This window comes from Haliotis cracherodii, unplaced genomic scaffold, assembly GCF_022045235.1.
Source record: "Haliotis cracherodii isolate W230 unplaced genomic scaffold, xgHalCrac1.p SCAF_3, whole genome shotgun sequence".
Lineage (NCBI taxonomy): Eukaryota > Metazoa > Mollusca > Gastropoda > Lepetellida > Haliotidae > Haliotis > Haliotis cracherodii.
Genome location: NW_027266286.1, coordinates 69,809,298 through 69,836,375, shown reverse-complemented (window position 1 = coordinate 69,836,375; position 27,078 = coordinate 69,809,298). Strand labels below are relative to the sequence as shown.

Below are 27,078 nucleotides of genomic sequence, written 5' to 3'. Positions count from 1 at the left end.
GGTCGTCTATTGATGTCAGATCGCAATGACAAGAGGGTATATATACCCTACATACTACCCCACTGAACTGGTGGTATCCAATCAACCTCCATTGATAACGATTGCGCCAGTGAAATCCAAGCCCATAAGTGTTGTTTTAGTAATATACTGTGATGTTGGGTGGGTGTGTATGACGTTATTACTTATTAGTATATCATTAGGATATGGTGGTCCCGGTGAAACGAGAGTGTTATTCTTTCAGACAGACGTGCTACGAGAGAATTTGAAGAAAAAAATTCAATCACTTAACAACACACTGAACACGTTGCCAGTATAGAGATTGAAGTCACAGCCTGCTGCCGAGGTCGTGATAAGGTATACGGTGTTACTTTCGGCCAGGTTCGCTGTTGGGGTTCATGAGTCTACGTAATAACTCCCCAGTGTCCCAGGATTGTCATAAGACCAGGCTCATGAGTGAGTGAGTATGGTTTTACACCGTTTTTAGCAATATTCCAGCAATATCACGGCGGGGGACACATGAAATGGGCTTCACCCATTGTACGCATGTCGGGAATCGAACCATGGTCTTCGGCGTGACGAGCGAACGCTTTAACCACTAGGCTACCCGACCGCCCCCTGGCTCATGAGGATCGGGAGGCTACAGTGTGTGGCTGATTATGTCATGGTACCCGGCAGCGCAGATCGCTGCTTATGCTGTCGACCACGTGTTTGCCTAGTCGAGCCTCAATTAGACTCTGCAAGAAATGAGAAACTCAAAGGTGGTAAAATTGTAAATATATCTGACATGGTGTGGCCGACATCTATACAAAGTTAAAATTATTTCTACATGAATTGGGATTGTTAGTGTGATGGGGACAGCCATTTTCTACACTGGTAGAACAGACGTGGTGCAACTTCTGTGGAATTTTACGGCACAACGTTACACGGATAAGATTCTTCGGCTACACGTCATATAAAGGTAGAGTTATGTAAAGGGTCATTATATCCATATCAAACTTAGTTATATGATAAACACCAAACGTAATTTACTTTTAAAAGAACATTAAATTATATTTCAGGTTCACAGGCTACCCTGCAAGGAACCAGTTGGCAGCAATTGACCACTATCACCATCTCCATCGACCTGAGCAGATCAACTGTGAAGGCGAAACAATGTAAGCAACAGGTTAAAAAAGAAAATAAAGTACTTCTCAGACAACTAATGTTCAAAATCACATGAGGGAGGCAGTTTCTTTTTCCAAATTGGGTGAATAATGGGTACCAGGGGTCAAAGTGTTCCCATGATGTGGATCAGACATAATAAAACCATAACTCGGTTCAACAATAATCTTATAATGTTATTACGTTATAGGTACATGGGTATAATACGGTAAGAGGAACCAGAGCTGGGGACCAAGGACCGCTAAAGTCGACAAGAATTACTCTTACAGATGGGACCTACAGAAAGACCAGGGGGAACTGGTGGCCTGAAAAGGAAGCATCCAATGGTAGACGACGATCCAAGGCACATCAACGATTGCAAAGAGACCTTGTCCCCCGATTGTGGAACTAGTGAAACAATGTGTCACAAGATTTACAAAGTGAAAGAGCTGTAAACCGTTATCACATGTAAATAGATTGCTGGATTTATTTTACATTTATTTTACTTCTGATTGTTTTTTAAACACCCTAGTTCAACTGCTTAGGTTGTGAGATACATTGGGAAAGAGGATAGTGATCTGAGTTATCTAGTGTAAATATCTGTTTGGAGTTATGAATGTTTTATAGACTATTTAATAATACCCATTAAAATGTATAATAAAGAAGTTGTTATCCAACTTGTCATGTTGACCCGTGAAGATCCGGGGTAGAATAGGTCTTTAGCAACCCATGCTTGTCGTAAAAGACTTGGTTGATGCATGTCATCGATCCCAATTGCGTGGATCGATGCTCATGATATTAATCACTGGATTGTCTGGTCCAACCTTGTCATGTTGACTTCCAACTTCTACACGCATATAAAGACCCTAAACTATCAAAGTATAATGTTTATAACTGTGAACACTTTCTGTAGTTACTGACATAACATGTATGTGGTAATAGTAACACCATGGAGATAATGCTAAATATGTAACATACAACAGTAAACTACGGTTATGACGAACTCGAAGGGACCACTAATTTTAGTTCGTATTAACCGTAGTTTTATATAGGCATATATAGAACGTTTATGCAACAAATGGTCGGGACTAAAAAATAAGTTCGTTCTATCAGTCACTTCATTATAAGCGTGTTCGCTATAACCGTAGTTTACTGTAAATGAATAAATGAAATGAGGTTTAGTGTACAAAGATTCATTTTGATGTTTGTCCGATTTAATCATGATGATTCTGATGTTATTCCGGAATAAAGGATCTACTTGCGAATGTAGTAAGAAACACGTGATTCAAAATGTTGAAATAAAATGAATATATGTTATCCAAACACAACAATTTATGTAATTGATTATGGATTGAAACAATGAACTTGTCTGTCAATGTTTGTGTTTGTCGCACTCAGAAATATTCAGCTATATGAGGGCGGTCTCTAAATAATCGAGTCTGAACCAGAAAAATCCAGTGATTGACATCATGATAATCAATCTACTCAATTGGGATACGATGACATACACGAACCAAGTCAGCGGGCCTGACCACTTGATCCCGTTAGTCGCCTCTTATGGCAAGCATGGTTGCTGAAGACCTTCTGAGGATCTTCACGTGAAATTATCGTTTGTATTAATGTGAGAAATGCGACGTGAAATCCTCAAAATACATGTTGTTTGGATTTGATTGTAAGTTCCTTTGATGCTCATTTCGAGTTACTGGTATACGCCCAATCAGCAGTCGCTTGACAAAAGCATTGTCAGCTTTGACTACCAAATCTACTAAAGTACATTCCAAATCATACGTACTGAGTGAGCTAAGTTGCTTGATAGGTGCTGCAGAATATGGTAAATCTGTTAGCATGGCCCGTTCGTCAACATGTGTAATCCTCATACGCCAAGCGAGTGAGTGAGTGAATGTGGTTTTACGTCGCTCTTAGCAATATTCGAGCAATATCACGGCGGGGGACACCAGAAATGGGCTTCACACATTGTACCCATGTCGGGAATCGAAACAGGGTCTTCAGCGTCACGAGCGAACGCTTTAACCACAAGGCTACCCGACCGCCCCCTCGTACGCGGAGTATGATGGCTTAGGTAAAAATGCGTTTTATTTTTTTAAGGGACATCCGCAATTATCCAATATATATTCCACCGGGCAAATAAAAGTATAGCCTTGAGAATAGGATATGACCCACAAAATTTAAACGTTTCTAGCCACAGGCTGAAAACAGTAACCGAAACAGAGCTAACTGTTTCGTCCAAAACACAATTATACCCGGTTTCAAATACGTCAGCATCACATAACCATTTCTAGTTTGTGTCATTTTTCGCCACTTTCAAACATTAATGTGTACGTTTGCCCGGCAAATTAGCAAACGTCTATGTGCTACTGCGCTTCCACGTTAAGCTGACACTCCGTGATGTAGCCACTTTTCGTTTTGGTTATATTAGCTCTTGCAAACTCTTGCGAGCATTGGCTAATGGTGCCCAGTACCCCGTTCTGCAAACCGATCTTAGCGCTACCACAATCGTATGTCTATTAGTGCAGCCGTTTCGTGACGAATATAGGGTCAGTTGTGCACTTAGTGACAAAAGCATGAAACTTGAATAAGTTGTAGGTAATGACATTCCAGATAATATAAGTTATGGCGCCACCCAGAAACTCCCATATGGCCGCCATGGAAGAATGAAATTCTAGTATATCTTGTGTGAACATGACCCACAACCTAAATATATAATGCAAAACAATTATTTGAATGTTTAGACCCAACACTACATCTGAAATGTAAATAACTCTATCGCAATAGACTTGATTTAGGTAATCTAAAGTGTGAATTTCTTTTAATAAAAATATATACATTTCTGTCTTCTTCGACAAATATTTAAGACAAACTTCATTAAGGCCAATTAACTATACAAATATTGTATACTCATTTGGTGAAAACAGAACATGTAAAGAATAAATGTTGTAGTCATTGAAGTATGTTGTAAATGGCTAATGATTTGGTTGGCTATGAACAATTAAATGTGATCACAGTTGCTACCACATTCTCAAAGTGGTGAACTTATTTAATGTTGCACAACACAGTCACACCTTGCTCTGCATCCCCTCTCAGACTACTTACAACTACATCTCAGGTGCCCTTGGCATGACTTGTGGTAGTGTAGTCCACAAAGGCTCATATCCCATGTGGTACAGATATTACCCTTCCCCAGTTGGTGTGGAAAGGTCTGTTTCGGCTTCCAGACTTCGTCCACAACAGTGGCTAGTTTGCAATGCAGCTTTCGGGACATGTTGGTACAAAGCAAATAGTGTAGGAGGAATGGAATCAATTGCTCTGCCTTTCTTAGTGAATAATTCTTTGTGTGCCTCATCAACACTAGCATGAACAAAGCATGAAGACAAAAAAACACTGAATGACTTGCATCATGTTCTTCCCATCCTGTTCTGCTGGTACATCACCAGAGATTGAAAGCGTCTGTCCCATCATCATACACATTCAGTGTTTTCCACGCGGTCTTTTGCCCTTTCCCCGAAGAAAGATGTCTGATCCCTGTCAGTAATTTCATGAAAAGCTGAAAGTGAAGAGGTTTCTCAGGTCCAAGGAGTCCGACAATGAACAGGAATTATCTGAATTGTTTGCCAGTTCCAAATGCTGTCTAGAGGTGCGATCAATCTATTTTGTCAAACAATGCAATAGCCAGGACAATAACAACAAAATCCTATCATGACCCTATCTGGCAGCATTTGACATGTGCCAAAAGAGTTTTGTGTATGTTTCTTCATCTGAAAATCAATGCTGATCATTGACATCATCTGACCCTTTTTTGCACAGAACCTGTTTGCCGTAAGTGAATATAATGTTTATCCCCACTGTCTATATGAAATAACACGTTAAACAGTTCTGTCATGTTCTGGTAAATTCTCAGAAGTGCCTCCCCTGTGTGAAGAATTTTGCTCTGACTCTCTGACTCCTTCTCCTAGTTTGCTTCTGGCTGTTGATTTGAGACTGTACTCATACTAAACAGTCAACTCTGGCAACACACTCTAAAGCTGTTTTTGCAGAATTAGAATGAAAATGCCTGTCCTGCTAGATCTTCATGCATGTTCAATATTGCCACCCCATCTAAGAGTAGTGCATAACCTCTGATAATCTGTGGCCAGATGAGCCGAATGACTCCCGTCCTATTCGGGGTACACAGGAACTTAGTAAATTGAAACTGTTTGTGGTGTATAATATTATAAAATGGCGTAAGTGGCCCTGCGTTCGTGTGTATAACATATAATGATGTCTTCCCTGTGTATTGTGGCGTAAGGCAGGGCTGTGTGTCGTCGCCATCCCTTTATTACGTCTATACTAAATGATTTAGCAACTGAAATTAATTGTCATCGTATCCAAATTGCGTAGAGCGAAGCTCATAATGTCAATCACTGGATTGTCTGGTCCAGACTCGATTATTTACAGATCGCCGTCATATACCTGGAATATTGCTGAGTGCGATGTTAAACAACAAGCAGAACAAACTGTATATTTAAGTGAAATTTTACAAAAGTGATTTTTTTTGTTATTATTCACATGAGAGCCTATTGTATATTTTAGAAGAAACTCCGCATTTCTGTTCAACCGCTGGCGACATAACAGTTTGATGTAACAAGATAAGACCAGGATAATCTTTGAAATTATCATCACTTTCCCTGAACCTAACCCAATAACTACGGTGTTACAAGAACCACTGTTCATATAGGAAATTAATATGTTGATATTGTAACGTCTGCGTGACATGAATTATGATAAATTGTGGAGAATGATTTGCGAAACGAAATGTACTCGCTATTTTTTATTTCAAGAGCAACATCCAGAAGAGTTTGTTGAACCGGGTTGTTCGGTGGTAAAGATAACGGAAATCATTCGCTGGCCTCGTTTATGAAACACGCAAGGTTGTAGAGAAACACAGTTCCCCACTTAAACCCACTGTTCAGATAGGATTTTACTCAACTATAATCTTCTGGGAAGAGGAGCAGGGTGGAGCGTTCTCAGTGCGCCCCCAGCAACTTTGGGCCATGGTGTTGAACTTGAACACGGCGTACGACATGTACTGTTGGTAGGTGTCGGGGATGACTCTAAGATGTCGTAGACCCACGAGGGAGAGGTTGTTGTCACGGATGTAGTCGCCAGCTCTAAAGTTGCACCTGTAGATAGCAGAGCTTTGGATATCATTAAATGCACTGAGGTGAAACGGAGTTTAACGTCGCGTTCAAGGTCATTGCATTTATAAAGGCACGTGTTGTCTGTGTGTTATTTATACTAGTCCTGACTTGTGTTGTGTCGTTTGTTTTAGTGTTCGCACAACTGTGATACCATGCCGCAGTTTAACATAGACACCCCACTCAGACACAGTATACTGACTATGAGGTGACCAGTTCTTCTTTTATCACCATATTGACATGCGCCAGGCAGGGTAACGACAAGGACTATCTTTTAACGTTTTTTTAACGACCAAAACTTGTTATATTCTCTTAATATTAATGCAGAGCGCCAGGCAGGACAGGATAACAAGTGCGATCTTCTAACGTTTTGTTTTGTATGACAACGACATGGAATTGAATCATCAACCACGGAAGCGGCCTGAATGATGTAAAGCAGTCTTTTGGCGTGACCTTGTCAACATTACCACTGAGTTGAACAGTATTTATGCGAGCCGTGGGAGGAAGGCCGGAGACTCAGGCCGTGTAAAACTTTTGGTAGAACCCACGATCACAGCATGAGAGACCAAGGATAGTATTCATGTCCAATCAAAATGTGAAACCGCAACCAGCAGATTCTGGCTGTTTAGGGACACAACACCACACCATTTATCCGTTTTAGTATTAAGGGGGGTCAATCTCATTACTCCGATACGATACCTCTTTGCATGACGATCTCAGATGAACTCTCTAACAAGCAAATCAACATTGAAGCTTCTAACTTCTCTAAATTCTCGAGTCTGCGGAAGATTGAAACTTGTTTGATTTCTGTGTCTCAAATTAGAACTGAAATCACAAGGAAGGCAGAAATTCAAGGGAGCGCCATTATATCGTTGTGTATAAATAGTGCATCCTGTCGTTTCTAAGCGCCATGGCATATACACCCTACATTAGTGTGTACTATTGGGGGCATAAGTTGAAAAATACTTTTGCAGAAATCGACTTTTCCCAATCGACGTGATAAAAAAGATGAAGCCCAACGGCTTTGGAAAGCTGACAGTTGATTGGCTAAGGAATATTAATCCACCTATAATTCATTTAGACTGCGCTCGTGGGTGTCACAGAAGTTGTAAACGTCTAAGACCTGCATCACTTCGGGCTTTCCTCCCACATTAAGCTGACACGCCGTGATATAACTGGAATACTGTGAAAAGTGGAGTTAAACCCAACTCACTCAATCCAAGTGTTCACCTGAGATCGACCTTCCATGTGTCGTCAGTCTTCACGTAGACAGGTTTCGTGTGGGATTTTAATGAGATTGAAGAGGGGTCAAATTTTGATAAAAGTGTTAAACTGTAACACCGTCTTAAATAATATGAGTCAATGAGATTTCACTGAGTAAAGAACCTTTCCTGCATCCCATGGGGGATAGTGAGTGCGTGGGCTTCACATAGTGTACGTGTATGGGGAATCAATACCGGGCCTTCGGCGTGGCGAGCAAACCCTTTACCCAGTGGCAAGCCTACTGCCCCTCAAAAGAAATAGGTGAGTACCAGCCTGGAAAGATTTTCAGTGAAAAGGACAACAGGTGATACAGCTAGCATACGGACCAGTCGAAATACATTATTAAAGGGGCCCGTGAAGGTCCGTGGTAGAATAGGTCTTCAGCAACCCTTGCTTGTCGTATAAGGCAACTATGCTTGTCGCATGAGGCAACTGGCGGGATCGGGTGGTCAGGCTCGATGACTGAGTTGATGCATGTCATCGTATCCCAATTGCGTAGATCGAAGCTCAAGATGTCAGTCACAACATTGTCTGGTCCAGACTCGATTATTTACAGACCCCCGTCTTATATAGCTTGAATATAGCTGAGTGCGGCGTTCAACAACAAACAAACAAAGATTATTAAAGGATCTCTAAGCCCTTTGGTTCGTCGTTTCATATAAAGGCTAGGAACTGTCTTATCACCCCACCCTACATATGACTCTTTCTTTCTCCGATATGGCTGACAAACTGCCGAGGTGACTATAAATTTTAACTCACTCACTCACTTTCTTTCTCTTAACACAAATGGTAGTAACACTAATGGCAATAGTGACTATAAATTTTAACTCACTCACTAATGGCAATACATGGTAGGATAATCGTGATGAATATAGAGAGTGAATGTTGTTTTACGCCGTACCCATCACTATTCCAGGTGTATCACTTCGGTCTGCAATTAATACGGGTTTGAATATTGCTGAGTGCGGCGTAACACACACACACACACACACACACACACACACATACGCACGCACGCACGCGCGCGCACACACACACAGGCACACACAAACCGAGAGAGAGAGTATCACATGCACGCACGCACACGGAACTTATTTCTGACCAGCAATACCCACTGGGTGATGATGGTATTATTGCTCATTTTATCGTACCGGAATACCATGAAAGAAGGACAGTTGGCTCCAACGTAACTCCTCGCCGTTGCGGTGCTGACATGCGCCGTCTGCTCAAACAAGGCAAACAGGTAGAGCCGATTCAACGTTGGTGTCAAGGGCATTACCCAGTCATACACCTCTTCACCGGTACTGATGTCAGTACCCCGGATGTTGACGACCATCCAATGAATGATTGAGTTCTGTTCGGTCTTTCCCAGCTCGGGGTTAATGTCGAGCATCATTAGGGTGTACTGCTTGTCTGAAAGGAAAAGCATTCGTATATACTGAGGTAAAAGGAAACGCACCCTCTCGCGTTTACTATATTATCATCCTTAAAGTTTTTCATAATTGGTATGTGGAAGCGGATGAATCATCCCTTAAGCAACGCCGTCTGAAGTTATCCTTACAATAAAAAAATTCCAATCGTTCAAATCCAACTTTTGATTGAGTATTTAATCCGCTTTATGTTGATGTTAACAATAAGAAAGCATTTCTTATTCCACCACTTGGAATTAGAATCATATCTGCAATTTCTGCTGCTGACATTAAGCTTCAAGATGTAGCTCCCTTCCAAATTTTGTCTTTACCTCCTTTGCAAATGGTTAGACAAAATGCAGATCTACATGAACTTAACTAAAAGATATCAGACAAACCCGCTAATTAATATATACAATAATTCAATCAATTAAGAAACACACATGACACTTATAAATATATATTTACAGATGGATCCAAGGATGGTGTCACAATTGCTAGTGTTAGTTTGATTAGATCCGGGACAATATCTTCAAAATTACCAGATAACAGTTCCATATTTACAGCAGAAGCAAACACCATTTGACAGCTCTAAAATATATCTATGACCAATATAAACAATTCATATTTTTCAGATTCTCTTTCGTAACACCAGGTTATTAAATATATGTCATGTAAACATGCTCTTTACTTGAAATTACTGAATTGCAGAATAAACAAGTAGATTTACACATGAATATTTATTGAAAGGTGAGGATCATCCGTGCCATATCCTTTGTCATGAAAGAATCACGGTCAAGCATGTCCTGCACAAACAACAAACCAACCAACCAACCATTTTTTACAGAGTTATGGCCCTTGCTCCGTGCTCAACTTAAAGCATATACTGCGTGAAATGGGGACAGGTTTTCTTCGAAACGTTACATGAATGCAAGTTTGCATGCTTTTCTGAGAGATACTTGACAAATTATTTTTCTACAGGGTTATGGCCCTTGATACGTGCTTTTCAACAAAGTGAATGGTTTCAGCAGTCGGGATAGGTTTTCTCAGAAACTACGTTACATGAATACAAGTTTGCATGCTTTTCTAAGAGATACTTTTCAAGACTGAGTTCGAAAATTGGTGCCGTAAATATTTATTTTCAGAATTACTTCCCTTGCTACATATGTTTTTTCTTTAAGCATACACAGTTACGGATTTTGATCCATGTTATTTTACAATGTGTCTAGTGTCTCTGCAATGGTTTTCTCAAAAACTACTGAAGTTAGCTTATCTAAGAAATACTTGTCAAGACTGAGTTCGAGAATTTGTGCCATAAATTATTTTTTTCCAGAGGAGGGGCCTTTTTCTATAATAATTTCACTGATAAATTTTTTTCAGATGACATATATTATGCATAAGGCCGATCTCTTCTTAAGGTTTGAAAGGACCCATTTTAATAGTTCATATTCACAACTGTATGAAGAAACAAAATTTTAATGTGCCTCATGGCGGAGGATTGTGACAGTGTTGTTTTCTTGTTGAAGATAATATAGATAACCGAGATGACTATGACCTTAATGAATGCCACTTTCAGAAATGACAGCAGATATTTTAGAATGCCCCATCACAAGAATTGACATAGTAGACAGTATTAATGCTTTCAAACAAAATCTGCAGGTATTTATTATATTCAATCAGAATTATTAATAATTATTATCAATAACAGTGAGTGAGTGAGTGAGTATGGTTTTACGCCGCTTTTAGCAATATTCCAGCAATATCACGGCGGGGGATACCACAAATGGGCTTCACACATTGTACCCATGTCTGGAATCGAACCCGGGTCTTCGGCGTGACGAGCGAACGCTTTAACCACTAGGCTACCAGACCGCCCCTATTATTAATAACAACTATGAAAACGGGAATGTTGCCGTAAAAAAGGTCTACATGAATAATAATTTCTCTGTAAAAACATGGCAAAGCCTCAGCTACAGATAATTACAGTGCGAGTACTTAATTGAGTATTTTTTAGTAAATTATTTTCTTCCACTTTTAATGAGAGACTTTTATTTTGGGGCAGATGCTCTTGATAAAATATCAGAATGTCAATCAGGCTTTCGAAAGGGCTATTCGACTATGGCTTAAATGCCATTGATGAACGTTATCTTTCACGTAAAGGAGGTTTTTACGTTGCTTTTATTACCATTTCTGGGGCTCTTGACACTGTACAGGAGCAGCTTCAGTGGTATTTATTTTATAAACATGGATTAAGTTAAAAGATGGAGAGGGGCGGTCGGGTAGTCAAGTGGTTAAAGCGTTTGCTTGTCACGCCGAAGCCCCGGGTTCGATTACCTACATGGATACACCGCCTCCGTGGTCTTGTGGTAGAGCGTCCGCCCGGAGAGCGGAAGGTCCAGGGTTCGATCCCGGGCCGCGTCATACAAAAAGACGTTAAAAGATTGTACTTGTTGTTACCCTGTCTGGCGCTCGGCATTAAGGGGCTAAAACAAGGACTGGTCGGCTCGGAGTCAGTATACTGTGTCTGAGTGGGGTATTCGTGTTAAACTGCGGCATGGTATCTCAGTGAGCTAGCACTATAAATCGGCATCAGTCCGGACTAGTACAAGCAGCCACACACACACATACACGTGCATGCACGTCGCTATATAAGTGCAATAATCTTGGACGCGACGTTAAACCCAATTTCACCTCACCTCACCTACATGGATACAATGTGTGAATCCCATTTCTGGTGTCCCCCGTCTTGATATTTCTAAAATATTGCTAAAGGCAGGGTGAAACCATACTCACTCACTCAAAAATGGGGAAGATGTTGTCATGTGTTATAAAAGTGTCAAGGTTATGTGAGGTCATATACTAATATGTCCTGTATTATTTTGTGCTTCATGGGAGTAAGGCAAGGTTGCATGCTAAGTCCATTCCTATTTCATTGTTTTTAATCAATCGGTTGGTTGTAGAAATAGAAACAGAATGGCCCTTTGGTGTTCAGTTACATTCTGGTCTTGTTCATATATTTTTACTTCTATTTGATGATGATTAAATATTTTTTTGTGATACGGTGATTAGCCTTCAAAAGAAGTTAAATATGCTACAAAAGTACTGTAATACCTGGAAAAGATCAATAAATGTTTCCAAAACAAAATCGTTGTGTTAAAAAATGGAGGTGGTTTATCTCGCTCGGAAACGTGGTGCTATGTTGGTAATGTTGTTGAGGTTGTTACAGGTTACACAGATTTAGGTTTGTTCTTTAGCAACAAATTAATTTGGTTTGAATCCTCTGATATCATTGCTATTCAAGCTAAAAGCTGTTACTATCGTGAGAACCATACACACATTGGAGCAATATTCATGACACTTTTTCTTTTAACTGTTTGGTTCTAAAATAATGCCAGTACTTTTGTAGGGTCAGAGATTTGGGGCGTCGGAGAAACAAAACAATTGGATAAGATTCAATGGTTCGCCTGCGATAAGCTAAAGATGTCGACATCAAATAATACAGTGCTTGGTGAATGTGGAAGATCCCTGTCCAGATGTTAGCGGTCATTCGTTGTGTAACTAATTGGTTAAATTTATTGCATACGTCTGAATGGCGTTTACCGAAGAAATGTTACATGTTATGTTGTATAATAAACAAGGTCATGTAAACTGGGTAACAAAGTTAATAAACTATCTTTTTAAGTCAGGTTTTGGCGAGGTATGGATTTCGCAAGTTTGTGGCAACAAAAATCTATTCGTGAAACTGTCTTCTAAAAGACCATTATCAGCAGCTCTGGCACGGCGACTTATTGAACAGTTCAAAGGTGTCATTTTATGCTAATTTCTAAACGTTATTTGTATGTGAAGAATATTTACAAGCTATCAAATCATAGGTCTGCATATTTGTCATGTTTTCCCTAATCTTGTCAATCACATTAGTGTCAAAAGGGACAGAAGGGACTGGTCCTGAGCAGCAAACAGAAAGCCGTTTGTTTCGGATATCACAGTTGTGTTTTGGACCTAAAGTTTGCAGTGTGTTATCGACTGTTTTTAGCCTACTACGTTCGTACGTTTTGGGTCTGATCCTATTTTCAAGTGTATACTCTTTTTTCTTTTGCCCGGCAGTTTATTATTTTCACTGATTTTCTGTTAGATTTCTTCGCTCACAATTTTCTGTGTGCAAAATCATCTTCCGAAAGATTCCCTACCACACCCTCGCCACCCCCGAATGGGTGGTGGTTTGAGTTCACTCACCTTTCACTGTGACTGAGGGGGGTTGACCTCTGGTCACAAGGGGAACCAGGCTGACTTGGGGGGAGTTCCGAGTCTCCACGGTGCGTAATAGATCCATGTTCCGATAATCTACAGTGACGTTCACTGGGCTGTAACAGAGAAAACCTACATGCTATTAAGACTGGCAGTGCAAAAGCATAGGAACGTATATTTCTAACCACATCAGCACTGAACGTGGCATTGTTAGCATGCAGTTTTAATCATTGTTTTATCATCAAACGGTATGACAGGAGCAGTACGCTATTCATTGTATTTAGAGGACTACAAGAAAATGCCATTTCCACAGAGTTAAAGCCAGCTTCTATGATACACTATTTCGCATGATGTTTTGTTTGTTTGTTGTTTAACGATGCACGCAATATTCAAGCTATATGACGGCAGTCTGTGAATAATCGAATACGGGCCAGACACTCTCCGCACGATGTGTACGTTATAGAGGGGACAAGCGAGTACCCACGTTTTGTGATACACTATTCCGCATGCGTGTGTTATAAAGGAGAGACATGGGAGTACCAACCTTCCCTCATACACTAGTCCGCATGATTTGTACGTTATAGAGGGGACATGAGAGGACCCACGTTTTGTGATACACTATTCCGCATGCGTGTGTTATAAAGGAGAGACATGGGAGTACCAACCTTCCCTCATACACTAATCCGCACGATTTGTACGTTATAGAGGGGACATGAGAGGACCCACGTTTTGTGATACACTATTCCGCATGCGTGTGTTATAAAGGAGAGACATGGGAGTACCAACCTTCCCTCATACACTAATCCGCACGATTTGTACGTTATAGCAGGGGCCGTAAAGCTGACGTCAACGGATACACTGAGATCAAGACGCGCCGGAAGTGACGGTAGCCCACCTCTTTTCTGAATGTAGCTGCTCAACCCTAGATGATAAAGATATTGTTAAAATTTGATTATGTTTTTTTTCAGTGAATATTTTAAGGGATGTGTGCCCATCGTTGATAAAATAACGCGAAGGCATACAACCTATGATAAAACGCTCAACTAATATTGGTAATATTTCATCCGCATCAGGAATCTATCAAAGAGGGATTTGTTCCATTCCCAGTCGATAGATCTACACAGTATTATTAGTGTCTTCTGTGTGAGGTTAACACACATTTCATATTTCATCCGCATTAGAATCTTCAAATAGGGATTTTGCCCATACCCAGACTATAGATCTAGACAGTTTTATTACTGTCTTGTGTATCGTCATGATGTGCTTAGGGCAAGCGTTTGCTGCTAGATAGACGTGGGTAAAGAGTTTCATATCCCACCCCCCACCCCCCCCCACCCCCGGGATCCAATGACCGGGATGATAATGATGAATCATACTTGCTAGGACTAACATTTGTCCCCCCAAACGTCTACTTTACATTTACCGCTTCCGTGGTCTAGTGGATCGAGCGTCTGCCCGGTGAGTAAAAGGTTGGGGGTTCGATCCCCGACCGCGTCATACCAAAATACGTTAAAAGATTGTACTTGTTGTTACCCTGTCTGGCGCTCCGCATTAAGGGGCTAAAACAAGGATTGGTCGGCTCGGAGTCAGTATGCTGTGTCTGAGTGGGTTATTCATGTTAAACTGCGGCATGATGGAGGTCTCATTGGGCTAGTACTTTAACACAGGCATAAGTCCGGACTAGTATACACACACACACTCAGGACACGGATGAATACCAGTGGTAATAGTACATCGTATTCTAAAAGTGATACAGTACTTGTCATCAACGCTATATTGCTAAAACTGTAGCATTTTATGAAAATAACTGCTAAATAAATGCATAAGCATATACGTGGGAACAATATTTAGCAACATACGTATCCAAAGATTGTTGGAAAGGCGGTTTTTGTTATTGAAATTTCCCACATGACAATGTTGATCCTTAAAAGCATAAAATCATAATCTCTAATAATAGATATTTTGCACTCTATACTCATTGTTTCTAAAGCTTGGGGGTACGACTCCTGAGGAGCTAATGGTCCGTCATAGTTGGTTGCTGTTTGTTCGTTTGTTTTGACGCCTCACTCACCAATATTCCAGCTATATGACGGCGGTCTGTAGATAATCGAGTCTGGACCAGACAACCCAGTGATTGATATCATGAGCATCGATCCACGCAATTGGGAAACGATGACATGCTTCAACCAAGTCAGCGAGCCTGACCACCCGATCCCGTTAGTCGCCTTTTACGACAAGAATAGTCGCCTTTCACGGCAAGCATGGGTTGCTGAAGACCTATTCTAACCCGGATCTTCACGGGTCTGGTTGGTTGCAGATCATAGTACATAGTATAGTATCATTCCATAATGAATGGAAACGATTAAACAGAATAGAGTATTTTTACCTTTTACTATTTTGAGTAATTATGACCATACTTACACTGCCCATAAAAGACTGGACATCTGTTCATGAAATTAACTGACCGGATGAAGACAGCGGTGAACTCATCCGTGTTGGTCATGACCACGCTGATGCCATACGACTGGGCTGTAACCATGAACAAGTATGTGAGTATGTAGCATCCTAGCATTTACAAGACGAGGTTGGTGCACAATAGAGTGTGTTCTGAGCTCCAGAAAAATGTTTGAGCCAATCAGTATTTTACTCATATGTTATCATTCACTTTGGGTATTGATAGTTTTTGTTTAAGTATTCACATTGGGTCCAATCTTTTGGGTATTTTTAAACCAATGGGTGACCCTTTTAAAACTAGTTATGCTTCAAAAGCTGTTTCAGCATCCGTCCATGTGATGCCCCAAGTGTGTCACATATCGCACAAGATCACGACAGAGATGCATGTTTAGCCTATATAAAGCGTGATGCCTGCACTCGGTCAGTAAACAGAGATCTACAAAGACACACGGGCACGCAGGCTTGAAAGGTTTACATAAGGTAATTACGTATAAGCTTGTTACAGTAGTGCAGTTGTTGTTTTCATTCGTACTTGTACGCAAACAACTCAAACTTAATTGGCTTATGGTGTGTTGTGCGTATTTTACGCAGATACAGCTCACCTAGAGCTCTGCAGTGAGTATTATTTTACGACGTTTATAGAAATAACACGACTTTAAACAGTGTACTCATGTGGGGAATCCAACCCGGGATTACGTCGCGCTGAGCGAGATGTTGAACCACTAAGCCACACCACCGCCCTGGTGCACAGTTCTGAATGTCTGAATGCCACGGAGTGAGTGATGTTTATTGCCGCTTCAAATAATTAAGTTTTCTGCCAAGACAATATTACTATAATCGCTGCATGTGAGGCGATTATTTAAGTAAAGTGCTGAAAATATATTTCTGTCACTCGTGCTTTTAAAAAGAGCATCTGATATTGTTGACTAAAAGACAAAGTAAAACCTCATTGTATCCAAACCAAGTTAATAACAGCTCGGGATCTTAAATTGTTTCGTATTTCGCATCTTCGGGGGTGACAACTAAAGACATGTAACTGTGGCACAGGGTGACAGATGCAGCATGGTTCGTGATGTTAAAACGATATTTTTTCATCGAAAATCAAGAGTAAATAATCTCCTTAAATGTAATTCTTACTTGACAGCCCCAGCTGAGATACAAGGTCTTCCACGTAGACCGGGATTCGGACGCGGGGGATCAGTGAGGCGTTCAGTGCTCTCTGTTGCTTAAACACGAGCCAGACGTAAGGGTTGTCCCGATCCACGGGGTTTCCAGGACCAAAGTAGGGAAATATCGTCTGGAACGAAGTACCCATAGGTTACTATTAAAGGTAGTCACCGAACGATACCCAAGGCTCAAGACCTAAAGTAACACGTGACGTAAATACGTCCCAGTGGAATTCCAAAAGGGGATTCCACTGTGAGGTATTCAGGTTTTTCTACAAAAACGTTTTGGTTATTATAACTTATGTGTAGATTAGAAAAATCCAGTGATGTTAAAATAGCACGATGATGTCATGCTCTTTTTGGGATTAAGCAGCGCGTGGAATGAACGCTTGATGACTACCTTCAATACCAGTATGAGGTTTTTAGTATCTTGATCATAGCGACAAGACCTTTTGAAATACCTGGAGTTGTTAGGTTGTTTGTTGTTTAACGCTGCACTCAGTAATATTCCAGCTTTATGAAGGCAGTCTGTAAATAATCGAGCCTGGACCAGACAATCCAGTGATTGACATCATGAGCATAGATACACGCAATTGGGATACGATGACATGCATCAACCACGTCAGCGTGCCTAATCACCCGATCCAGTTCGTCGCCTCTTACGACAAACATAGTCGCCTTTTACGGCAAGCATGGGTTGTTGAAGACCAACATCTTTGCTTTCAATACGATTCCACACCAAATATAGACATCAATGAAATTATACTCGACGTTTGCATGCCGTTTCAAATACGACAGGACTTCCCATCCGCGATGTAAGTGATTGATTGTTTATATCTAGCTAATGAGCTAATGTTTGTTGTTTGTTTGTTTGTTTGTTTAACGCCGCACTCAGCAACATTCCAGCTATATGACGGCGGTCTGTAAATAATCGAGTCTGGACCAGGCAATCCAGTGGTGGACTTCATGAGCATCGATCCACGCAATTGGGATCGATGGCATGCATCAACCAAATCAGCTAATGAAATTCTGGGCTAAGTTAGTGATAAGGGTGACTGATCTGGTGACACACGTAGGTATGGGAGTGAATGGCTTAAGGCTGTACTTATCAGAGTATGAATATATGAAACACTGGATAATCAAGGATGGGTGAATAACGATTATTTTTGTTTCAATTAGTTTAAATGATTTAAATTTTAGTTGTTTTCTTCTTTTTTTTTAATTCCCTGTTTGGCGCCGAATTCCTTACTATGGAGATATACGTATTTCATGAGACGGAAACACGTGAGGCTGACGATCCTTAGATAGCGCGATCAGTGTAACGCTGCAACACTATCCATCCGGATGTATCCCGTGCGGGTTACAATAGGTCCCCAGCAACCTATGCTTTAGTCGGTCTCACAGACCCTTGAGAGAACTTTAAAAAGGAGTCCAATTTAAGTCTAGAATGATGTGGCAAGTCTAGATTCCCTTAAGGATTGTTCTGGGCTCTATTTTGGATTTTTATTGTTTTATTTTGTAGATATAATTTTTTGAATAAGATAACTTTATTTCTGGGACTAAATGTCAGTCCACCTATGATTGAAAGAGGCGAGTGTAATTGGATCAGGAGGTTCGGCTTCACGACTGGTTGATTGCTTGTCATCACATTAATTAATTAGTTTTCTTCCCGGCGTGACAGAACTACCAACACTTCTCTGTAGATATAGTTCATAGAGATATTTTTACAACTTTGATGAAACCTACGGGAAGGGTGCTGGCAAGCCATGCAATATATTAATCTAGCTGGGATTAAATCCATGGATCAACGGATACTGGGACGCAACTTTGCAAGCAAATTCTTTTGATGAATGGGCCACCTGTATCCCCTCAGAGTGACTTGGGCTTTATGAAAGGAAGAAATAATTAAAACGTGTGGAAATCAAACTGCACGTTATGTATCGGGTGAAATCTCGTGTTGAGTGTCAGTTAAGTATATAAACTGCAGGGCAAAAGAAAGTTTACACCCATGTTTGATGGTAGCTAAATTAGAAACAAAAATGAAACGGCTATTCGATGGTGATGTATCTAATACGTTATCATGCTTTTGTTTTGGGCCTAAAGTTGGCAGCTTTTCAGCGACTGTTTCAGTTTTGATAAGGTTTGTAATTTTGGGGTCATGTCCAATTTTCAAGGTTATACATGTACTTTCGTTTGCCCGGCATTCCGGCAGTTTATCTTGTATAGAGAAACCGTCACCCACGTCTCCATTTTGCAATCTGCCGCCGGCGACGTTGACGTATAACGCATGCACGTAGAACGGGGCGGGGTCAAACATGATAACAGTGTAGAGGGTGTTTTCCTCCGCTGGCCACGTCACTTCCGGCTCCTCGCGCAGGTCGTAAGGGGGATAGACGGTGTTGGCGAGGGGGTCGACGACGAAATGTTGTGGTCTGGTCAAAGGCGCTTTCACTATCCTCCCACAGCCGTTGTATATTCCTGTTGTTTAACAAAGACACTTATGGCAAAATGTAACACCATCAAATACTTAAAGTGTATGGCTTAAGTTTTAAGACTTTTTTAATATCAAACATGAAACGTCATCTTAGACCTTTAACGTAATGAGCGTCAGCTTGTTCTCACTATGAGTGGCAACATTTATCATATATCTACATATTTGGCACAAGATGAATTATAAGATAATACAAAATGCATTATTGACATCACTCAATCGATGTTTTAATTTTTTTTAAATACTTCTAATTTTGTGACATAATAAATTCGTTTAAATGTAATAAAATACAGGTTAAGATATTACAAAATTATGCAGATTATATTCATAAATTCATTTTCTTAAATATTCAAATCAAATTTGATAATTAGCTAATAAATAGTAAAAAGGCGTCCCACATGTGAATGTATAAGTATGTATTGGAGGAGGGCAGGAGGAATGTACTCACGGTCAGATCCATCAGCTGGAAATAAAATATATGACATACATTATGTGTGAAGGGTAGTGTGTTGTTGATCTAACACTATTTTTTGTACAGAGTATTGACGTAAAGCCTAATTAGGCCTGGGCCCCCTGTTAGCACCTACAATGATATACAAACAAGAATACAAACTGTCTTACTCTGGCTCACACATTTTAGCGTTCACTGATAAGAACCATCATATTATAGTTACCTCCCTTTGTCTAAGGTCAAGTAAAAGTTAGACTCAAACGGAGACGGATTTCATCATGGATATCGTAAAGTCAACTTGCAGATCCGGGTTGAATAGATCTTCATACCATACTTGCTGTAAAAGGCGAATGACTATGCTTGTCATAAGAGGTGACTAACGGGATCGGGTGGTCAGGCTCGCTGACTTGATCGATGTATGTCATCGATCCCGATTGCGTGGATCGATGCTCATGATGTCAATCATTGAATTATCTGGCCCAGACTCGATTATCCATAGCCCGCCGTCATATAGCTGGAATATTGCAGAGTGCGGCGTTAAACAACAAACAAAGAAAACAAAACTTGTATAAACCAATAATTTTCTTAACATATGTGATTCGAATCTGCAAAATTAAGTCATGTGTTTCTTCCTGAATTCGTAAACTGGAAGGGAAAATGCCGTAGTGAAGGTGCCGCTTACCTGGAAGAGTAATGGGGTACGTGACGTTGAGGACGAAGGCTAGACCGCTGGAGTCGGTGGCACCGTCCCCCATCAGTCGAGTGAGGAGGGAGGTTCGGGAGGGTGAGTTATTTGTACACACAGGGCTCCCCGAGTCAGGTGGGCAGTCCGTCGCGTACCTCGTCCCAAACCAGAAGGCCGAGGTGTTGGTGTAGAGGGACCTCACGGCCGCCACACATGCCGCGTCACGCCGTACGCTGCAGGCATTCTGGGCGTTCACATCTGCAGGGCGAAGAAAATTAGAAGTGATATCATAACTACATTTATCATTCACTGAATACTGATGTTCTTGCGCTAAACCTGTCCAAAGACTAGATATTGGCCATTGTATTATAACTGTTTGTTGTTTAACGCCGCACTCACCAATATTCCAGCTATACGACGGCAGTCTGTAAATAATCGAGTCTGGACCAGACAATTCAGTGATTGACATCATGAGCATCGATCTACGGAATTGGGATACGATGACATACGTAAAGCAAGTCAGCGTTCCTGACCACCCGATCCCGTTAGTCGCCTCTTACGACAAGCATAGTCGCATTTTACGGCAAGCATGGGTTTCTGAAGACCTATTCTACCCCTGATCTTCACGGGTCTTTAACTGCATGCGACCCCTATAGTGGTCAAGAGAGGATATTGTTTTACCGCGAGAAAGCGATAACACGAGACCAGACATATCACTTTCTCGTCTGTGTTATAGCTTTTTCGCGGCCGTAACTGACGGCAAGAGAGCGATGTCCGCTCTCGGCTACCATAGTTTACAGCAATACCAACTTTAATGCGGACATCCAGAGCTGACAGGACAATGTTTTCGTTTGGTTTCGGGGAGGAAAAAAGTTGTTGACAGATTAAATCAAACACATGTTGCCTCATGCGAAGATTTTTTTATATTGTGACTCTCTTCTCATTCGACTTTGATTGGAAAACAACCTTTACAAGTTGAAAGTCGTGACCAGACTTATAAATATGTGTACCTTACACCATTTACATACTTTATCATACACCTTAGTTAATTTTCATGTGAACGCATAGTACATTTACTTACAGACACGTATGTATAGTTACATAAGTGCAAAATTAATTACGTGAGTAAATGTTTTGCATGTGAACGGTGTATTAGACATTTCGTGAAATATATATATATTTACCTCGGACATGTATGTTTACATAATCACAAGGGCTCAGTGTCAGTGCTCAGTGTCAGTTTACTGCTTAAACAAACACGCGTCTCCCATTTGTCGACGAGCAAATACAGAATACCCCTGAACGTGCCGAGGGATCGGATTGCAAGAGCAAATATCATTGGTCTACATTACTTTGGCTGAATTTAAGTCAAACTTTTTATTCCAGCTATCAGAAGAAATAATAGCATCAACAACTCCAACGCAACCGCTCTCTTCTCATGGTATCAACTTTATGAAGGTATTTGCGGAATAAAACAAATAAAAATCTGTGTTACCTTTTTATATGACATTAAAACGCCTGCCTTACTGGTGCAAAATGAATAATCTGTTCACCATCTAATTAAATGCACCGAACAAATAAACATATTACTCTTCTCAGGATTATGTCAAATTGTTGGTTACTGATTAAACTGACAAGTTATGTAAACAGAATCACATGAAACACAGTAATCTTGGTGCATGCTATTTCTAAAATATGTCCATATAGCCGAGCTCGTGACAGAGCAAACGCAAAACGTCCGAGTCACGGTGAGTCATGCGCGGGTGTTTCGCAATGCTTGCGGACCTTAAGTTGTTGTTATATAAGAACTTATCACGTATAGAATTAGGTTGGACTGAACTCTTATGAGACTGTTTACCCTTTAAACGTACGTAATTGAGTAGCACCCGGCGCAAAGGGCATTTCGATACAGATTTTAACCAATCGTAACATTCTCGATGAATACCAACATATGCGTGCAGAAGAATATATGTGCACAGCTTACGTAGATAAGTGCAATAATCTTGAACGCGACGGTAAACCCCATGCCACGCCACTTCGATTCAATATTTCGCCCAGGCGAACTTGGGCAAAGCTGGCCAGGACGTCTCAGGGGCTGCAGTTCGCCGCCTGATTGTTTCTTGGTTGGTTGGTTGGTCTGTTGTTTAACGCCGCACTCAGCAATATTCCAGCTATATGACGGCGGTCTGTAAATAATCGAGTCTGGACCAGACAATCCAGTGACTGATATCATGAGCATCGATCGCATTTGGGATCGATGACATGTATCAACCAAGTCAGCGAGCCTGACCACCCGATCCCGTTAGTCGCCTTTTACGACAAGCATAGTCACCTTTTTTGCGGCAAGCATGGGTTGCTGAAGACCTATTCTACCCCGGAATCTTCACGGGTCTTCTTGGTTTGTCAGCACCACACCTGTGCTCGTGGGTTTCTCTGAAGCGCTACATGTCTGAGACCTGCATCACTTCGAGCTTTCTACTACATCAAGCTGAAAAGCCTTGATAAAAATTGGATTAATCCCAACTCATTTACTCTTGAATAACTGATTTTCTCCAGGCCTCGGTATCGTGTTCGAATCCCTGCATGCATGAGTTATGTTAATATGAAGTACGTTATTAGTGAGCATTTCCTCCTTGTCTTCAGCAACCAATGCTTGTCGTAAGAGGCGACTAACAGGATCGGGTGGTCAGATTTGCTGACTTGGTTGATGCATGTCATCGTATCCCAATTGCGTGGATCGATGCTCATGATATCAATCACGTGATTGCCTGGTCCAGACTCGATAATTTGCTGACCGCCGTCATAGAGTTGAAATATTGCTGAGTGCGGCGTTAAACAACAAACAAACCAACACAATCGGCCACCTTATACCTGTATACAATATCGGCGTTAAACCCGACCATCTCATCCATGCAATCACTTACTCACTTTCTGTCATTAGTCCCAATTGTGTGGATCGATGCTCATGACTAGTGTTGTAACGATACATCGAACTATCGATTGATTGCGATTGCTCGTCTCACGATAGTACACTATCGATTGCAACTTGAAACAATCGATACTATTGGCGATAGTTTGTCTATCTATCGAAAGTTAATTTACTTTCTTAAAAAACATAGAAACAACTCCTATGATCATCTAACCTCTGTCGTGCTTTCGTTTGGATTGCACTACTTTGTCTGCTTGATTTAAAGTTACGTCCCTTAGCTACTCGTCGCTAGGCAACATGGACAAGATGGCGGACGCCACATGTGAGTTTTTGTCAACTTTGTTTCCCAATTGATATGTTGAATCGCATTTAGTCATTCAGTGAATGCCAATGTGACAATTAAAGAGTTTGACAGTTTGTATAGTCAAATACTAGACATTCAATAGCATTCATTCATATTGGTGCTAAAACACTGCAGTAACCTAAGACTTTACCAGTTACATGAAGTGAAATTTTGTATCAAAATATTTTGGAGAGGTCAATTTGAACTTGTTTTCTTCTCATTTCTTGTTTTCTTTACAAATAGTATCAGAAAGTTATAATTATTTTGATGGTGTCAGTCAAAATGCTGAAATATATGCTACTAAAGCCTGCTATAATTGCAAGTGAAAACTATCGCAATAGTATCGCAATAGTAGGGCCACTTTCGCAATAGTATCGCAATAGTTGTTTTAACTATCGCAATAGTATCGCAATAGTAAAAAATGCCTCAATAGTCACCCCTACTCATGATGTCAATCACTGGATTGTCTGATCCACGCTCGATTATTTACAGACCGCCGTCATATAGCTGGAATATTGCTGAGTGCAGCGTAAAACAACAGACCAAACAACCAAATCGTAGTAGGGGATAATAAGTGAATCAACTTAAGTTTGTTTCGATAAAACGGGGCCATCACAACATGCGGATTATCTGTCGGCATATCAAAGAAACCGGGACGACCCCGTTCATAACAGAAGGGTGCATATGAATATGTGCATAGCTCTTCTTTGTGAATCATGACAAAGCATTATTATTACAACCTATTCAACAACCCCGTGACATCCTTCACTACACGTGTATGTTGATTGTGATTGACGAATTCTGTTCACAATTCTGTTCACATGCGGTCTTTTCCATCCGATCTTACAATATTCGTTATATTTGACGGGTGTCTGCTTGTTTTAACATTGTCCTAACGTACTAGCATGTGTCATATTACAAGAAATCTTTTGATACGTCCATCAAACGCTTAGTTTGTCAGTTTAAATTCATAATTAAATATTATCCCCACAATATTAAGTCAACACTTGTATTTTTAAAACAATATGAACAATTTCGTTTCTTGTTTTACATCCTGAACCATGTTTTTGACGACAATGCGATTACCCACCGTTCATACTGATATTGACAAACAAGGTCCTTCAACAGAAAATGAGAGCAGAAGTCTTTTCAGGTCAAGCCGCATTCCAAAAGCGATGAAACCTCCCTCTCATTATTATCATCAGGGGATTGTTGGGTAGCCTAGTGGTTAAAGCGTTCGCTCACGCCGAAGACCCGGGTTCGATTCCCCACATAGGTGCAATGAGTGAAGCCCGTTTCTGGTGTCCCCCGCCGTGATATTGCTGGAATATTGCTATGAGCGGCGTAAAATCAAACTCACTCACTACTATCATCAGGCTTCATACTTTAATCTTATCTGTTGTGTAAACATCCATCTATCATCATACAACCTTGTATAAACATCAATGATCCACGTGCATGTAACCTTCACATTTCTTGCATTGATAACGTTGTTAGTATCTACACCGAAACGTCGCATTGTATGTGCATAGAAGTATCACCCTTGTTCAGTTGTCATTAGAATTAAATAAATCACCCTTGGAGGGTAGCTGACAACACTCACATGATGAGGCCGTCAGCAGCACAGCCAGCAGGGCGTGTACGTACGCCATGGTCGCCTCTTGATGTGAGTCAGATGGAAAAGCTGACTGTCGGTGGGGTAAAAATAACCGACACACTACCCGACTCAACGAGTGGTATCCAGTCAGCCTACATTCACAAATATTACGTAAGTGAAATCCCCGCCCATAAGCGTCAGGGCTGTCGCTTCAACGAAGTCCTTGTTTTGTATATTCTATTGTGATGCCGTGTGTGAAAGATTGTACGTGGCGTTATTAATTTGCCATAGGGAATGACGACCCCTTGAAACGATAGGGCTATTCTTTCCGATACGCATATACAAGTCTGTCTCACAATCCCATTTTACAATTTAAACATCTGCTATTACTGTAATGCTATAGCCATTAATAAAGCAAGTCTAGATTTTCCACAGGTTCATGATATCCCAGTTCACCGGAGCTCCTTTTCAATTTATATGGAGTTGCTTGTTTCTATCAAAATTCCATATTTTCATAGACCCGTGAAGATTCCGGGATAGAATAGGTCTTCAGCAAGCCATGCTTGCCGTAAAAGGTGACTATGTTTGTCGTAAAAGGCGACTAACTGGATCGGGTGGTCAGGCTCCCTGACTTGATTGATGCACGTCATCGATCCCAAATGCGTGGATTGATGCTCATGATATCAATCACTGGATTGTCTGGTCCAGACTCGATTATTTACAGACCGCCGTCATATAGCTGGAATATTGCTGAGTGCGGCGTTTAACAACAAACAAACCAACCAACCATATTTTCATAAACTGAGCCTTTTTCTAAGTCATCTCCATATGTTCCGATTGACACACAGGCACCTAAGTGAGTGAGTGCGTATGGTTTTACGTCGCTTTTAGCAATATTCCAGCAATATGACTGCAGGGTACACCAGAAATGGGCTTCACACCATACCCATGTCGGGAATCGAACCCGAATCTTCGGCGTGACGAGCGAAAGCTTTAACCACTAGGCTACCCCACCGCCCACAGGCACCTTAGTATGTTCCGGAGCGAAACCTCACTTCTGTCCATCTGAAGTATTTGTTGCGTCCGCCTGTTTGAAATTTGGTCCCTTGACAAAAAGAAGAAATGTTACTCCCGAAGGGCTTTGGCGTTTTCTAGTATAAGGACTATTCGGTGATCTGAGTATTTATCGTTTCATGACGGTTACAAATATCGTCAGCAACATGGCGAGGCGACAAGACTGGGATTATCATGGTCAGTATGCATTATGCGTTTGCACATGTATTTTTAATCGAAGAACCTGGATTTTGTTAAAAAGCGATTCATATTCTGCAACAAATGAAAAACTAGTGATTGTTTCATGCGGAATCGTGTCGCCCATCAGAGCAAGTCGTTTGGCATGCGCCCTGGGCGTGCGGTTTCATTTTGGGCGCTTTGTGTTAGAAATGCTTCTCCTGGGGGCAAATATATACACGCACATTCTTGTGTATGTGTTCTATACTGGAGTCGTTCGTCTCATCCCGAAATCATGCAGTCCAGAAATAGTTTACTTTTCTTTGTATAAAGTTTTACGTTAATTTATAGCCCGGGCCAAGTTGCTTCAAACGTGACACGAGCCTGATTGTTTGACCACCTGCTATGTTGGATCGCTGAACAACACACCAAACACCTTGCCTGTCGTTATTGTAGGGATTGTAGTTATAGCTGCCCTGCCCG

At 41.0% G+C, this 27,078-nt stretch overlaps 1 protein-coding gene across 1 annotated transcript; it reads right to left on the bottom strand.

The window, feature by feature from the left end:
- Positions 1–5,960: 5,960 nt before the first annotated feature.
- Positions 5,961–25,455, bottom strand: LOC139474538 (uncharacterized). The gene is made up of 10 exons (XM_071257594.1): positions 25,372–25,455; positions 20,494–20,754; positions 19,809–19,823; positions 19,112–19,347; positions 16,841–17,000; positions 15,671–15,778; positions 14,036–14,171; positions 13,238–13,365; positions 8,747–9,008; positions 5,961–6,317 (listed from the first exon to the last, which is right to left on the bottom strand). Exons 1-10 carry the CDS (start codon positions 25,418–25,420, stop codon positions 6,116–6,118), a joined length of 1,557 nt encoding a protein of 518 aa, XP_071113695.1. The 5' UTR covers positions 25,421–25,455; the 3' UTR covers positions 5,961–6,115.
- Positions 25,456–27,078: the final 1,623 nt, after the last annotated feature.

Coding starts and splice junctions, on each gene's coding strand:
- LOC139474538 (XM_071257594.1), bottom strand. CDS start 25,420: ATGGCGTACGTACACGCCCTGCTGGCTGTGCTGCTGACGGCCTCATCA. Junction 15,779..16,840: donor ATCTCAGCTGGGGCTGTCAA/GTAAGAATTACA, acceptor TCATGGTTACAG/CCCAGTCGTATGGCATCAGC. Junction 13,366..14,035: donor GGATTAGTGTATGAGGGAAG/GTTGGTACTCCC, acceptor TCTCTGTTACAG/CCCAGTGAACGTCACTGTAG.